General features: G+C 36.0%; 2 protein-coding genes across 2 annotated transcripts; one reads left to right on the top strand and one right to left on the bottom strand.

The window, feature by feature from the left end:
* Nucleotides 1-25: 25 nt before the first annotated feature.
* On the top strand, nt 26-1,443 carry LOC110177092 (uncharacterized). Its single transcript, XM_020943620.2, has 4 exons — nt 26-443; nt 497-799; nt 862-1,084; nt 1,156-1,443. Exons 1-4 carry the CDS (start codon nt 133-135, stop codon nt 1,312-1,314), a joined length of 996 nt encoding a protein of 331 aa, XP_020799279.2. The 5' UTR covers nt 26-132; the 3' UTR covers nt 1,315-1,443.
* A 5,961-nt stretch (nt 1,444-7,404) lies between these two features.
* wun2 (wunen-2) lies at nt 7,405-11,963 on the bottom strand. The gene is made up of 6 exons (XM_020943385.2): nt 10,929-11,963; nt 8,731-8,882; nt 8,444-8,668; nt 7,932-8,111; nt 7,686-7,862; nt 7,405-7,620 (listed from the first exon to the last, which is right to left on the bottom strand). Exons 1-6 carry the CDS (start codon nt 11,248-11,250, stop codon nt 7,603-7,605), a joined length of 1,074 nt encoding a protein of 357 aa, XP_020799044.2. The 5' UTR covers nt 11,251-11,963; the 3' UTR covers nt 7,405-7,602.
* Between the last annotated feature and the right edge of the window lie 1,097 nt (nt 11,964-13,060).

Raw genomic sequence — 13,060 nt, 5'->3', positions numbered from 1 at the left:
TTGAATTTGAGTTCTCCGCCAAAGAAGGATTAAAGTTGCCATAGCAAAACATTAGTTGTTTTCTTTCTTCTGTTGCACTTAGAAACCTGTAAACAAAAGCTTTTATGCCTTTGCTAGTTGAAAGAAAAGTTCATGCAGCCTTCAAACATGGATGTTACGGAATTTCTGAACCGCACTGACCGCCGTAATCTAAAGTCTCAAATAGACTTTCAAGTGGCCCAAAAGATGCGTGAATGGTACCAGGATGTGGATAATCGTCGCATGAATTTGAGCTTACTCCTGCAAACCGAAGCTCTGCAGGAGGATGAGGAAATTGCGGAAATCCTCCAGGAGCAAGCTGATGAGGCGGAACGAAAACGACGCGAATGGATAGAAATGGAGCGTCTTAAGAGAGACCAAGCCGAAAAAGAACTGGTTAAAGTTATGCAGCAGCAAAGGGAGATGTAAGGAGAGCCTCTCAATTATATTTTAATCTCATAAAACCCAATTTTTGTAGTGAAAACTCCGAGGCCCATCGTCATATGCAAACGAAGGAAATTCTCTTGGAAACCAAACAAGCTCAGCTCCATCAAATCGAGGAAAAGAAGGCTTTGAAACGCCGACAAGCCTGTGTGGAGGTCCTTTGGCAGCGTGTTTGGCAGAGACTGGACGAAAGTCGGGCCCAACAGGAGCAATATGAGCTGAAGCTGAGGAATTTGATTGAGGGGAGATGCCAGGCCCAGAATCTGGATAGAGACAGAGAGCTAAAGACTCAGATGGCCCAAGAAGTGCTTGCCGATCAAAGGGAATGTTCACAAAAGTAAGTTAAAGTTTAATTGAGGAGTTTATTATTTATATTCATTTTAAAATCCTAAAATTAAGCTTGGAACTTGCCAACGAAATGGATGTTCTAAAAAAGCAACAAGAACTGAAAAAAACCAAGGACAAACGTCGCCAGCAGCTCACTGATTTGCAGGATCAAATCAAGCTCAATCTTAAGATCAATGCCAATCGTGCCGAGGTTAATCTTCGGGAGGATCGAGTTTATAACATACTCGAGGATCGACAGATTTACGAGGAGCTTATGCAGAAGCACTGCGCCAGGGTGAGAATGAAATCACCTGTTTCTTATGACGTGTTCTTTTCCCCAACTTTTATTTCCTTTGTCTCTTGCAGGCCCAAAATCGTGATTGGCACCAGCGGTATATGACACATACCGCTGAGAAGCGTGCCGCTCGCCAGGAGCAGGATCGGAGGAGGGAACAGGATTATCTGGGCACTGGGTGTGTGCTCAGCCAGCAGCAGAAGCAACCATATGGCAGGGAAGTGCGTTAAAACCATCGCACACTCATCAGCCGATCGATAGCCGCCTCGCTCTTGTCACGCCTCATATTTGGATACGATATTGCAATTATATTTACAACTCACATAAATCAGGCGATGGCTGGTGATGGTGAGCGATAAGGAAAAGCGTATCACGCACTGGCGGCATAAAGCCGTGATAATGCCCACCATCAACGTCACCCCATGGAGGCTGCTGTAGCCAGCTTGGCCAGCGGCCAAATATGCAAATATGCGGCACAGTAATACATCTATAAATGAAACATGATTGGGTTTTAATAAAACTTTTAAGTGTTAAGAGATTCGTAATTAATTCAAGCTTTTTGTACAATTTATATACCAAAATAATCTATTTTGGATCATTATTTAATAGATAATTTTTATAAAAGTCTACAGAAATAAAATTAAAGTGATTAAATAATAAAAGGCAATATAATTAACACACCTTTTTAGCTAAGGTTGCTTTAAAAATATTCGATTTACTTTAAAACTTGAAAAGGGATTTGAAATAACTTGAAAAGCTGCTTAAAAGTATGCTACATATTCTGACACTTTACAAAGGTATTTAAGGATAATGAATATACCTAAAAATATTTTCTTTTCGTTTAGATTTCACAGTTTGAAACTTCATTTTAACTGAATAAGTATATATATATTAGAGTTTAATTTATAGAAGTTCTGCTGTTGGAACGATTAAACAGCAAAGTGTGGCTGGAGCAGCGACTTTGACAATATTTCTGACACTTGGACAGGACTTGGAACTTGGACCCTGTCCCGTGTAGCATTTATAATTGACCGCTTCCGCCGTTTGTTGCTGCTGTTGCTGCTGCTGCTGTTGTTGCTCCTGTTGTTGCTGCTGCTGCTGCCTCTCGTTGTCTCCTCAACTGGTTGGCCGCTAATTAGAGTTGATCGGTGACCATGTCTCCGCCGGCAGCAGCTGCAACTGTTGCACGTCCCATGATGCACTCAAAATGTAAACACACTAACCGCTGTGTTTATTCAATTAAAAGGAGTGCGGGTAGCAGCGATTGCAGCTAGAAAATTGCCCGAGCAATTTCCATTGCAATGTACTTAGCAATATTGGCCAACAACGGGTCATTTAGTTGAGGATTCTTTAGAGCTGATAAGCAATTTCAGTGGGATTAGGTACCATCAAGGTAATCTGTGCAGATCCCATTCCCGTGGCTCAATGTTTATTTATAATATTTCCAGGCTCATGTTTACTGTCCAAACAAGGCAGTGAAGACCAGAAAGGATGCACTGCCGGAAATTGGCTTGTAAATAAGGTAAATAAGGTTATATTTACTAGGTTTTGATTTTATTTTATATATGTCCTAAAATGAATATATTTACAAATGTTTAAAGATGGAAAGAACACCTCAAATAGGAAAATATTTACTTAGTTTTTATTTAGTTCTTTAAAGTGGGCAGTTTTATATGGAAGGTAAATCCTGAAAAGGGTTTTATGAGATGGTATTATCGTTGAAAGATCTCACTCCATAAAATAAATATAAAAGTATGTTTTATTTTAACTATTTTAACTACTTTTAATCGTAAGCACTACAAAAATCTTACCTTATACCATTTTCTTTTATTTTTCAAAGAAAGAATTAGTTTTTTTTTTTGGGGTCAAATTATTTCTAGAGGCTCATCAACATTTTTAATAAGATTTGTTGTTTGTTTGTAAAATCAAGTCCCGAGAACAAGTTAATTGGATTTTTGTTGTTCAAATAAATACTGCAACAAAAAAAACATCAGCAATATTCGGCCTTAAATTAAGTTCAATTAATCATCAAATGTCAGTCTAGACCTCTGATGATTTCATCTACCCCAAAAAGTTGTTCAATTGAAAAGAAAGAAAAGAATGTTGTGATCTTACTTGTTTTTAAAATTCTTCAAGCTACATTGTTTATTTTTTTGTTATTTCTAAAAACCTGTTCTCTCACTGCACATTCCCAATGCATAGCTTAAATGGGAATACATATTCCTGGTCGATCCCTCTCCAGTTGCATAACACGATCCCATGCATCACGCAGTTGCAACATCTCCAGCCGAGCCTGAGAACCCAAGTGAAGCGATGTGGAAAACATGGCAACATCGTCGGCGAGTCCTCAAAGAGGAGGTGTCAAAGTCGTCTCAGGATTTCCTCCTTATCCTCCTGCTGGGACTCCTCCAGGCGAGTCATTAGTATCGAAAAAAAGGGGTGGCCAGGATTATTTATGTGACACTTACCAGCGTCGTGACAACATTTGCCAAATGTGCCGAGGGAAAATGGAAAATGCATTCAAATGGAAATGTAGCCCAAGAACAAAGCCCGACAACTAGGGAGCAAGACGGTGCCCAGGTAACGAGTATTTTTCTAATATCCGCATAAATCTGATTCCTATACGACAACGCCTTCTGGCAAAAGTTATCCCAGGATCTGCAAAAGATTTATAGATCTACCTTTGGGCACCGAAGCTCGACTCGAAGCCCATTAATAAGCGTTTAAAGCCAAGAGCTAATTGCCAACGCCTACTGGCCCAGGGATAGGAGAGAAAAAATATATATATAATAAAAGGAGGTGGGAAAAATCCAAGACAAGACAAGTCCCAGGGAACAAACAATTGTTTATGTGGGCGTCCAGGACATGTCGGGTGGTTCGGTCCACTGCCCTCCTATGGTGCGGTTCCACACGTACATATGTGTAGTCTCTCTTTGGAAAATCGGGACAAAAGGCTGCGGTCACTACGCTGATTGAAATGCCCACGCTGGACCACGTCGTCCTGCAATTGCCAAGACCTCCTGCCAAACGCCCCTCTATTTACTCCCCTCTATATTCCCTTTTTGTGTGTGTAATTTTCTTGGTTGTAATTCTTGCACTTCTTGTTGCAATCGTGCTGTACGTGCCGGACAAATTTAACGCCTAGGCTTTCAGGTATAAATTGTGGCTCTGCCCGCCGGCGGAGAGGCATAAAAATATGTTGCACCAAGGCAACGTCAGCGGTTCTGCATTCTGAACAAGGTGGAGGTGAGGCCTCACAGAGAATCGATTCTATTGTTACCCTGTAAACAGGGGATAATGGTTTAAATAAATAAATAAGTATTTGATAGACTCATAAAAACTGGTGGGAGAAAATAATTGGAGAAATGAAGCTAATGAACAGAACATTTTATACATTTCGTATTATAATATAATACTAATTAAATAATTATGCCTATATCTTAGCTAGTAAAACTAGAATATATGTTGATTAACTTACACATTTGTTTAGATTATTAAATAAACTTACATCATAGCTACAACTAAAATCTATAAACTCCGATAGTTGAAACCCCTTTTAGGTTTAAAAAATATATACACAAATAAATGATAATTAAACAGGAAATGCCTTAGAATAAAATAACAATTTCTATATATGTATATATTTGTTTTATTTAATGTTAGAATTGCTTTTAAAACTGAGTCGCAGATAGGAATTTATAGTATCCTTTGTTAATAAATTTAATATAGGATTAAATCAGAATTCAAATAAAAAATTTCTCAATTATTTATCAATGTTTTTATATGATAATTTTGTCGATAAATCAAAATTTAAAAATCTCATAACTAAGCCAAAGAAGCATTAATTTTAATTTGGAAAGCAGTCCCATGCAAGTTTTTATTAGGCTAATAACTCTGCATACTCAATTTAAAATTTAAAAAAATCAAAATTTTTATCAATTGTTTCCCCTATTTTTTAGCCCTTAAAAAATTGTAAAAAATTAAAAAATTTAATTTTCTTCCAAAGATCGCTAAATGGATTCGGCTGATGATGCTGATCAATAAAATATACGATTTATGGGGTCGGAAATGATTCCTTCACAAGTTACAAGCTTCTAACTAAAATTATAATACCCTTGCAAGGGTATAACTAGTCATAGTTATGACATTGTAAACAATATATTTCCCTTATCGAGTTCCTAAGTCCGGGTTTTCTGAATTTCTTTATCGAATGAATCATTAAGAGATTGACCAATATGTATAAAAAACATTTATTAGTCAGATTTCGACAAAAGTGTGGCCTGATTATAAATTCAGTAGATATCAGGGGTAAAAAAAAAATCGATATAGATTTTTGGAGGCTCGTAATAAAGACTGTTTATTATTAACTGTCCGTAAAACATTGAGAATTCAGGTATATCCCTTTTTCTTCTTATTTAAGGGTATCATGACATTATTTCACCCCCCTTTTACCTTTATTGTTCTGCCAATTTTCATGGCTGAAAATGAATTTCGCGCCTGAAAATTTGCTGGGCAATTTTTATTATCGTTGAAAATTGTTGCCAACCCGCTGGCAATTGTCACAAGGAGTGTGAGACTCCCTTCCCCTCTCCCCTGACTGGTTTTCCCAGTTTATTTATATTTTTCTGAGAGCATCTGCTTTGGAAAACTTTCTTGCTTTCTTTCTATATTTCCCTATTGGGGATTTCGACATGCCATAAACTTGAAGCCATTGACAGACACGCGTAGAACCCGAATCTCTTCCCATTTTACGAATAAACCAAATTGACAGCAGATGCGGGCAATTGAGAATTTGGGGGGATAATATTGGGGGGATATCGGCGAATCGGGGGGATTTGGGGGAGAAATGCAATTATGCGATAAAAGCGAAATAAAAAATTGTGTTAATTGTTGAAGAAACACACAAGAAAACAAAATTCCACTCCAGCGAATGACAACGAAAATGTCTTGTTTGCTTTTTCCATATTTTATAGCCGCATCAATCTCTTACCGTGGCCTGAGTGCTGATAGCCGGAATGGTCTTCACTGTACAGTAATAACTTCTCCATGGAATACTCTGACAAAGTGACTGAGTGGCACTCTTGGCTGTCTCCTCGGTCTTATTGAGTGATGCATCATCATCTTCCATTGACTCCTGTTAGGGATGACAGGAGGTAGTGATATATAGACTTTAAAATTGATACCGATATCTGTTTTAATATATATAAACTATATAATCAAAAAGAGGATAAAAAAAATTCATTCAATTTGTTGATAACAAGTTTTTTATCAATAATTAAACAGATGTATAGGTAAAATAAATATATTTGCTATAAGTCGATATAATATTCTGCAAAATGTCCTGAATATATAAGATTTATGGGATAAATTAGTGTTGAAATATATAATAAAATAAATACTTGAAAAGGCGGTATCTTAAAGTGTACAATTTTATAAATATGATATTGAAAGCAACATGATATGATATGATATGATATGATATTATATGATATGATATATGATATGATATGATATGATATGATATGATATGATATGATATGACATGATATGATATCATATGATTTGATATGATATGATATGATATGATATGATATGATATGATATGATATGATATGATATGATATGATATGAATTGGTATTATATGATATGATATGATTTGATATGATATGATATGATATGATAACTTATCAAAACTTTTCTCCTCGATATGTGCACATCCCTAGCTCCTGTGGATGCCACATATGTATATGATTCCTGTTCATATCTTGCTGAGTGGCCAGAGCAATAAATTCGTTTAATATGCAAATCAAATGCAAATTGATCCGGGATTCAGGAGAGCAGAAGGAGGTGCCGCAGACTAATTAAAAATCACAAATTGGTCTGGTCTCCGACTTTTGCGCCAATTGCTAATTAGCCATAGATCAGAGATCTCTCACTAGACTGGTTTCTGGTCAAGTTTTCCCCCCCAACTACTATATCTAGTTGCAGAGAGACCAAACCCATTTGGCAATAGTTTTGCTTGGCGGTTATTAATCTCTGCTGTCAAGGACATTTCCTTGTGTAATTTGAGTTAAATTGCTTGTTTTGTGCACACATAATTTCGTCATTTTTTTATTTTTTTACATACAACCGATCATATCAATAGATTTGTATGGTTACGATCGGTTAAAGCAAACCATTAATCGATGTCTTGGTGGGATTTCAACATATATGTAGGAAAAACTTGATTTAAGCGGGGAGTGTCCTATGCCGGTTATCTGTGGAGATTGTGTGACTTGGAATGTCTGCGATTTTTTTTATAAAATAAATCTGTGCAAAATTAAAACACATTAAATTGAAAATTTATTAAGTAAAATCTTTCACACATAAGATAAATAGTTACTTATTTGCAGACATGGTCAAAGTTAAAACTAGAATAAAACTGAAAATCAAGTAGACAAGGTAAGACATCTTAAAGCAGGAGCAGTTTGCGGTGGGGTTTCAAGGGGTTTGCAACCCCCTGGAAATTAAGATTCGTCTACCACATAGTAGAGGTCTGTAAGAATATGGAATTGTATTAAAATAACTTCTCTTAAGTAAAAGAGGTATATCAATACACACCACAATAATGGCATAGGTAAGACCTATGCCTGATCCTGCCAGGACATCGGACCAATGATGCTTGTAGTCCGAAACTCTACTGAGAGCCGTGTACCAGGCGAACATGAGCAGCAGAAACTGCAACAGGTGACGCAGCATACGGAGGCGACTCCAATGCATTCTACGTTGCAAGTAGATCTGGAAGAGATATAGTAGTATTATAAAGGTTCTATACATTTTTTTTATTGATTTTCTAAATCAACTTACAGCCATGTAGAGCATGGAGTAACAGGCAAAGCTGGCATGTCCACTGGGAAAGGATAAACGCATATCCTTCAAACGCTTTGAAGTTATATCCATTGCCGCACAGGTAAACTCCTCTATATAACGTCCAGCGTTTATGGGATCGCTGCAGGTACTGCCATCCAACATTACAGGTTGACAGAGCTGAAGAAAGAGATTTAAATGATATTAAATTGAATATAAAACAGATTTTAAAAGGAATTCGAGTTCAAGATAGGAATATATGTCGAGGGCAGCAGTCCTATACGATAATTCGAAAGGAATATTGTGCACATTATCATATATATCATTTGATATATCGAATTTTTAAATCTTAAAACTTTCTTTTTCAAAAAATATATCCCAAAATGTTATTAAATTCATTTGGTCTCTTTCTCCTTTAATATAATTAAACATCAAATATCGTCACAGCATTGATAGTTCTATGTTTTCTGTCATTCTTAATTTAAATTTTATCTATAGTTTTCCCAACTCACCGTGTAAAAATGCGGTCTTAGCCTTCCTATAGCATATTTGGCTATATTTGTGGTAAGTTGCTCGACTCCTAAGCCAAAGACAAAAATGCCTATCTTGCGATAGCATTCCAACAGCCAAAAGGGTAACTCCAAGTGGCAAAGATGATAGCCACTGCCCAGTCTGTGTTTCTGGAAAGGACCCTGCAAGCGGATATCCTGGGCCCTAAAAAACTCCACCAACAGCATCTAAGAATAAGAAATTAATAAAAATAATAATAAAAACCATTATAAATAATAAGAAAACTCACCATAGAAGCTGGCAAGGCACCACATATCAAGTATAGCATCCAACTGCGCATGGTAGAGTCCTTGTAAGGATGTCTCAATGAAGAATCATTGCAAAAGAAACCCAATTTAACGGGCTCACCATATAGGGAAAATCCCAGCATAGGCAGACCCACTGGAAAATAGAGAAAAATAATGAAAAATAAATACAATTTTGCATCTTGTAAGTGTCCCAGTTCCTAGTCCCTTTGGGTGGCCCAGAAGCCAGAGGCAATGGTGTCCAATTCATATATAGTATTCTATATAGGCAAGGTCTGCTGATCCAGCCTTAATTGGACTTGTATAAACACCATGATAACCATCACGATGATGGTGTGGAAATGAGTCCACATATAATCAAATGAAAAACGCGATCCCCCTCGCAAACAGAATGCCACACAAATTGAATAAAATAAATCAGAGTCCAACTCGATGCGCGAATAAATAAATATATGTTTATATACATATCTTTTTTTTGGGGGGAGGGGGCCACAAAGGAACCAAGTACACAAACACTGCTGGAAACATTTTAGTGGCATTTTGGAAAAATGTTTTTATTTGAAAAAACAAGGCAATATATATACTAAATATATGTTAAACGGAACCCCTTTTGGAGCACACTTTGGTCTCTGATGGAATGAGCTCATGACTACATGGTCCAGGCAAGTGCAAGAGTTCAATTGCTGGCCACATGATAACAGATCGTAAAACGTGTGAAAGGTCGAGGGGAATATTTTTTGATAATACTTCAAAATAATAATTCGAAAGCTTAGAATCCAACTCAAAAGAACAGCGCTTCCATAAACCATGATTTATTTTGGATTTTGATTAGAGACACAAATCTTCATGGTTGAGTGCTTGGGCAATGGGAACATTTTCTTGGGACTTTTTAAATGGGAACAACAAGTTTTCAATTATTTGACTTGAAATGTAAACAAACTATAGTTTGTTTATTTGGTTGCTGCGTAATTAATTGCTAAGAGAAAATGATTACATATTTTTAAATAAACTCTTAGAGGAATTAATACATAAAATAAATATATATAATATTTCGGTTCCCCTAAGCTATCCTCTCTTCTGGTTTTTTAACTATTTATTATTTATTTATTTCCTCTGCCTGGTATATTTATAGATTATAGTCATCAAGGGTTTCCAGGTAAACTTCCGTTGGCTTTGGTTTATATTTGCCTTTTGGCCCCTAAAGTCAATAAATTTTGTTTGCTTTATTATTTTGCCTACAACTCAAAGAGTTTCCTTGACCACAAAATGACTGTTTTGAATTTCACCCCACAAAGTTATTAAAAAAAAGAAACTTAAGTGATTATAAAACCCAAACTTTAATTCGAGGACAAACCCGCAAAAATAACCTAGGTAACAGTTGTGGCATTCCTAACTTTATATATATATATATATATATATATATATATATATATTCTACCTTAAACTGTTTTTTTTTAATTACAAAGTTTAAGGTAGATAAATAAATATATAATCTTTGATTAGTGCAAAAGTTAAGTGGGCAATATTATTATAAAACTATCACAATTTATTTTCAAAAACTATTTTATAATTTTATGTTTCGGAAAATGAACTTTCCTAATATTTCAAATAAAATTGAAAATAGACTACTTCTTAGATATAAAATTAGGATTTTTAGGATTATAAAAACATAATCTAAAAGTCGGCGAAGGTGAGATTCTTAAACCATGGATGTTTTGATATATCTAAATTTAAATATATCATAACTAACCCAAAAAGCCATTAATTTTAAATCGGAAAGCGGGTCTATGTTAGTTTTTATTAAGTTAATAAATCTGTATACTCGATTTAAGATTTTTTAAAATTCAATATTTTTCCAATTTTTAAAATTTGTCACATCGTTAAAAAATTAAAAAAAAAAAAATAAATAAAAAATGTATCAAAAATGTCTAGATCAACCCGCCTTTTAATGCTGATCAAGAATATATATGATTTATAGGGTCGGAAATGACTCCTTCACTGCGTTTTAAGCTTCTGACTAAAACTCTAATACCCTTTAAAGTTATAAAAACAACGAAAACTACAAAGTTTTTGAAGGAAATACCACAATTTTAGCTCTATAAATACCCAAACTTAACACATTCTTGAAGCTATAAAATCTCGATCTATAAGTTAAATCCCTTAAAACCCAATAATTACTCACCGCAACTGAGCAGACACAAATCCATGAGAATTCTTCCGAAGATTTGGCGTGGCCCCCTCAACGGCAACTTGCCATTGGCGGCACTGATAGATCCTCCTCCATGGTTACCCATGGAGCAGCTTCCAACAAATGTCGGCAGTTGCAAGTCCAGTTTGACATTATTGTTGTTGTTGTTGTGATTGGAAGCAGTGGAAGCCGAAGATGCGGCGGCTATAATGCTGGCAGCCGTCGGTGAAGAAGGCTCCTCGCTGCTGCTGCTCTGACTCTCGAATCTCTGGAGCGGAGTTGTGTCACAAACACTACCAGGTCGAAGGCTGCTCATCTTGGAATTGATAAGGGAAATAATCCAGGTTCTTGCTTTTCCCTTTCCTTTTCTATTTTCTTTTTTGTTATCGGATCAAGCCCAAAAAGGTGGCTCCTCTATTGGACATTGCACCTGGTGACCACGCGGGTGGTCATCATCCTTATCGCGGGCACACACACACACACACTGAAATTATTTGAATAATCCTCGCGGGGAGTGTTTTATTTTACTTTCTTTATTCAAGGGAATATGTGCTAATGGACGCTCCCTTCTTGGAGGCACTGTGATAAGGCCACTCTCGATAATGTTGCTGTAAATTACACGGCGTCGGCGTTTTGTGGGCGGTACGCCCAGGTAAAAAAGACCGCTAAACGCTATTGCGCAAAGCGATAAGCGATTTGGTTAAATAAAAATTACTGCTGGCAACGCACAAAGGTAAATATTGAAAACGGTAAGGTAGAGGTGAAAATCTCTGCCATTATTTGGCCTGCACTTTATATTTCTGTTTGTTTTATTTTTCGAAGGTGTGCTGTGAGCTATCGTTCTTGCTCCACTTATTTTCGCACTCTTTTTCCGCTTTTCTATTTGTTTCGCATGCGCAGCGACTCTATAGCGAAGATGGTAGCTGGCGAGGCCCGAGGAACGCGGAACAAAAGCCCACCCGGAGATAACGATAACGATTTTCGATCCGCACCGTTCGACGCTGCCCGAAGAATTGAGCATGTCCAAAATATATCCAGCAGGCAGCAACAACGAAAACGAAACGTAAACAGCTGCTCGGAGAGAAGAGAGAGAGTAACAGGGGTGCCCATTACTGGTAGATCAAGTGGGGTATATTGTGTGTATGACAGGCAGAAAATATTTACTGCAAAGTAGGGTAGGGAATTCAAGTCAAATTGATTTGCATGCCTCTTATAACCCAGAAATAATTTATCCAAATTTAAATACAATAAAGAATACATTTTAAACGAAATTAACTTAAATCATAGCATTAAATTACATTTTATTTCTCGTGTTTGCCTTCATGTACTTTTAATATTAATTTAAATAAAATATTATTTATCTTAAAATCGGTAAGATTTTATTACATTTTAAATTCAGTTAACAAATTATATCAAGGAACTTATGTTACATGATTACACGGTATCTCTTTTTCGAATCTTGTAACTAATGTACTTTCTTTTTGTTTTCTTTTTCTCACATACTCTCTTTCTCTCAGCCTAGAAGGAAACGAGTGGAATGAAACGAGCTTTGATCAGCTTTTTATAAGTTATAGTACTTATTTGACGATGTTTTTCGTTATTATAAATATTGAATAAAAATGCAGGGTTACATTAATGGAAAAATGATAAATTATTTACATCTCTTGTTTATCTTAAGAAATTAATAGAAAATTAGAAAAAGGCTAATCAAATATCCTATTTTTATGTGGTTTTTAGTAATAGTTTAGACTATAATAAACAATATAAAAACTGTAATGAAGTCATATTAAAGGCTTATAGAAATTAGGGCTTACAGTTCTTTAAGTTCCAATCATCTAATAGTACATTTTCATATTTGAAAAGTTCAAATATCATTTTTTATAGTTAATAATTTTCCCCTAAAAATTATACTCCAAAAACGTACCCAAAAGTACCCCATTTTCATGTAAGTACCGAACCCATTTAACCCCATATTTCGTCCTTACATTACCCATTAAGCTTTTCTATTACCCCTTTAGCCTTGACCGGTCCTTGTCGTGTTCCAATCCCACCACATACCCTCTACTCATTGAATAGATAACACAGAGAGCGTAAATTCTTCCCTCAAATCGTTCTCAGCGTCGAGT

This window comes from Drosophila serrata, unplaced genomic scaffold, assembly GCF_035046125.1.
Source record: "Drosophila serrata isolate PLE 108 unplaced genomic scaffold, ASM3504612v1 contig_165, whole genome shotgun sequence".
In the NCBI taxonomy this organism is placed as follows: Eukaryota; Metazoa; Arthropoda; class Insecta; order Diptera; family Drosophilidae; genus Drosophila; species Drosophila serrata.
The sequence above is the reverse complement of the archived record's forward strand: the minus strand, read 5'-3'. Positions and strand labels throughout refer to the sequence as shown.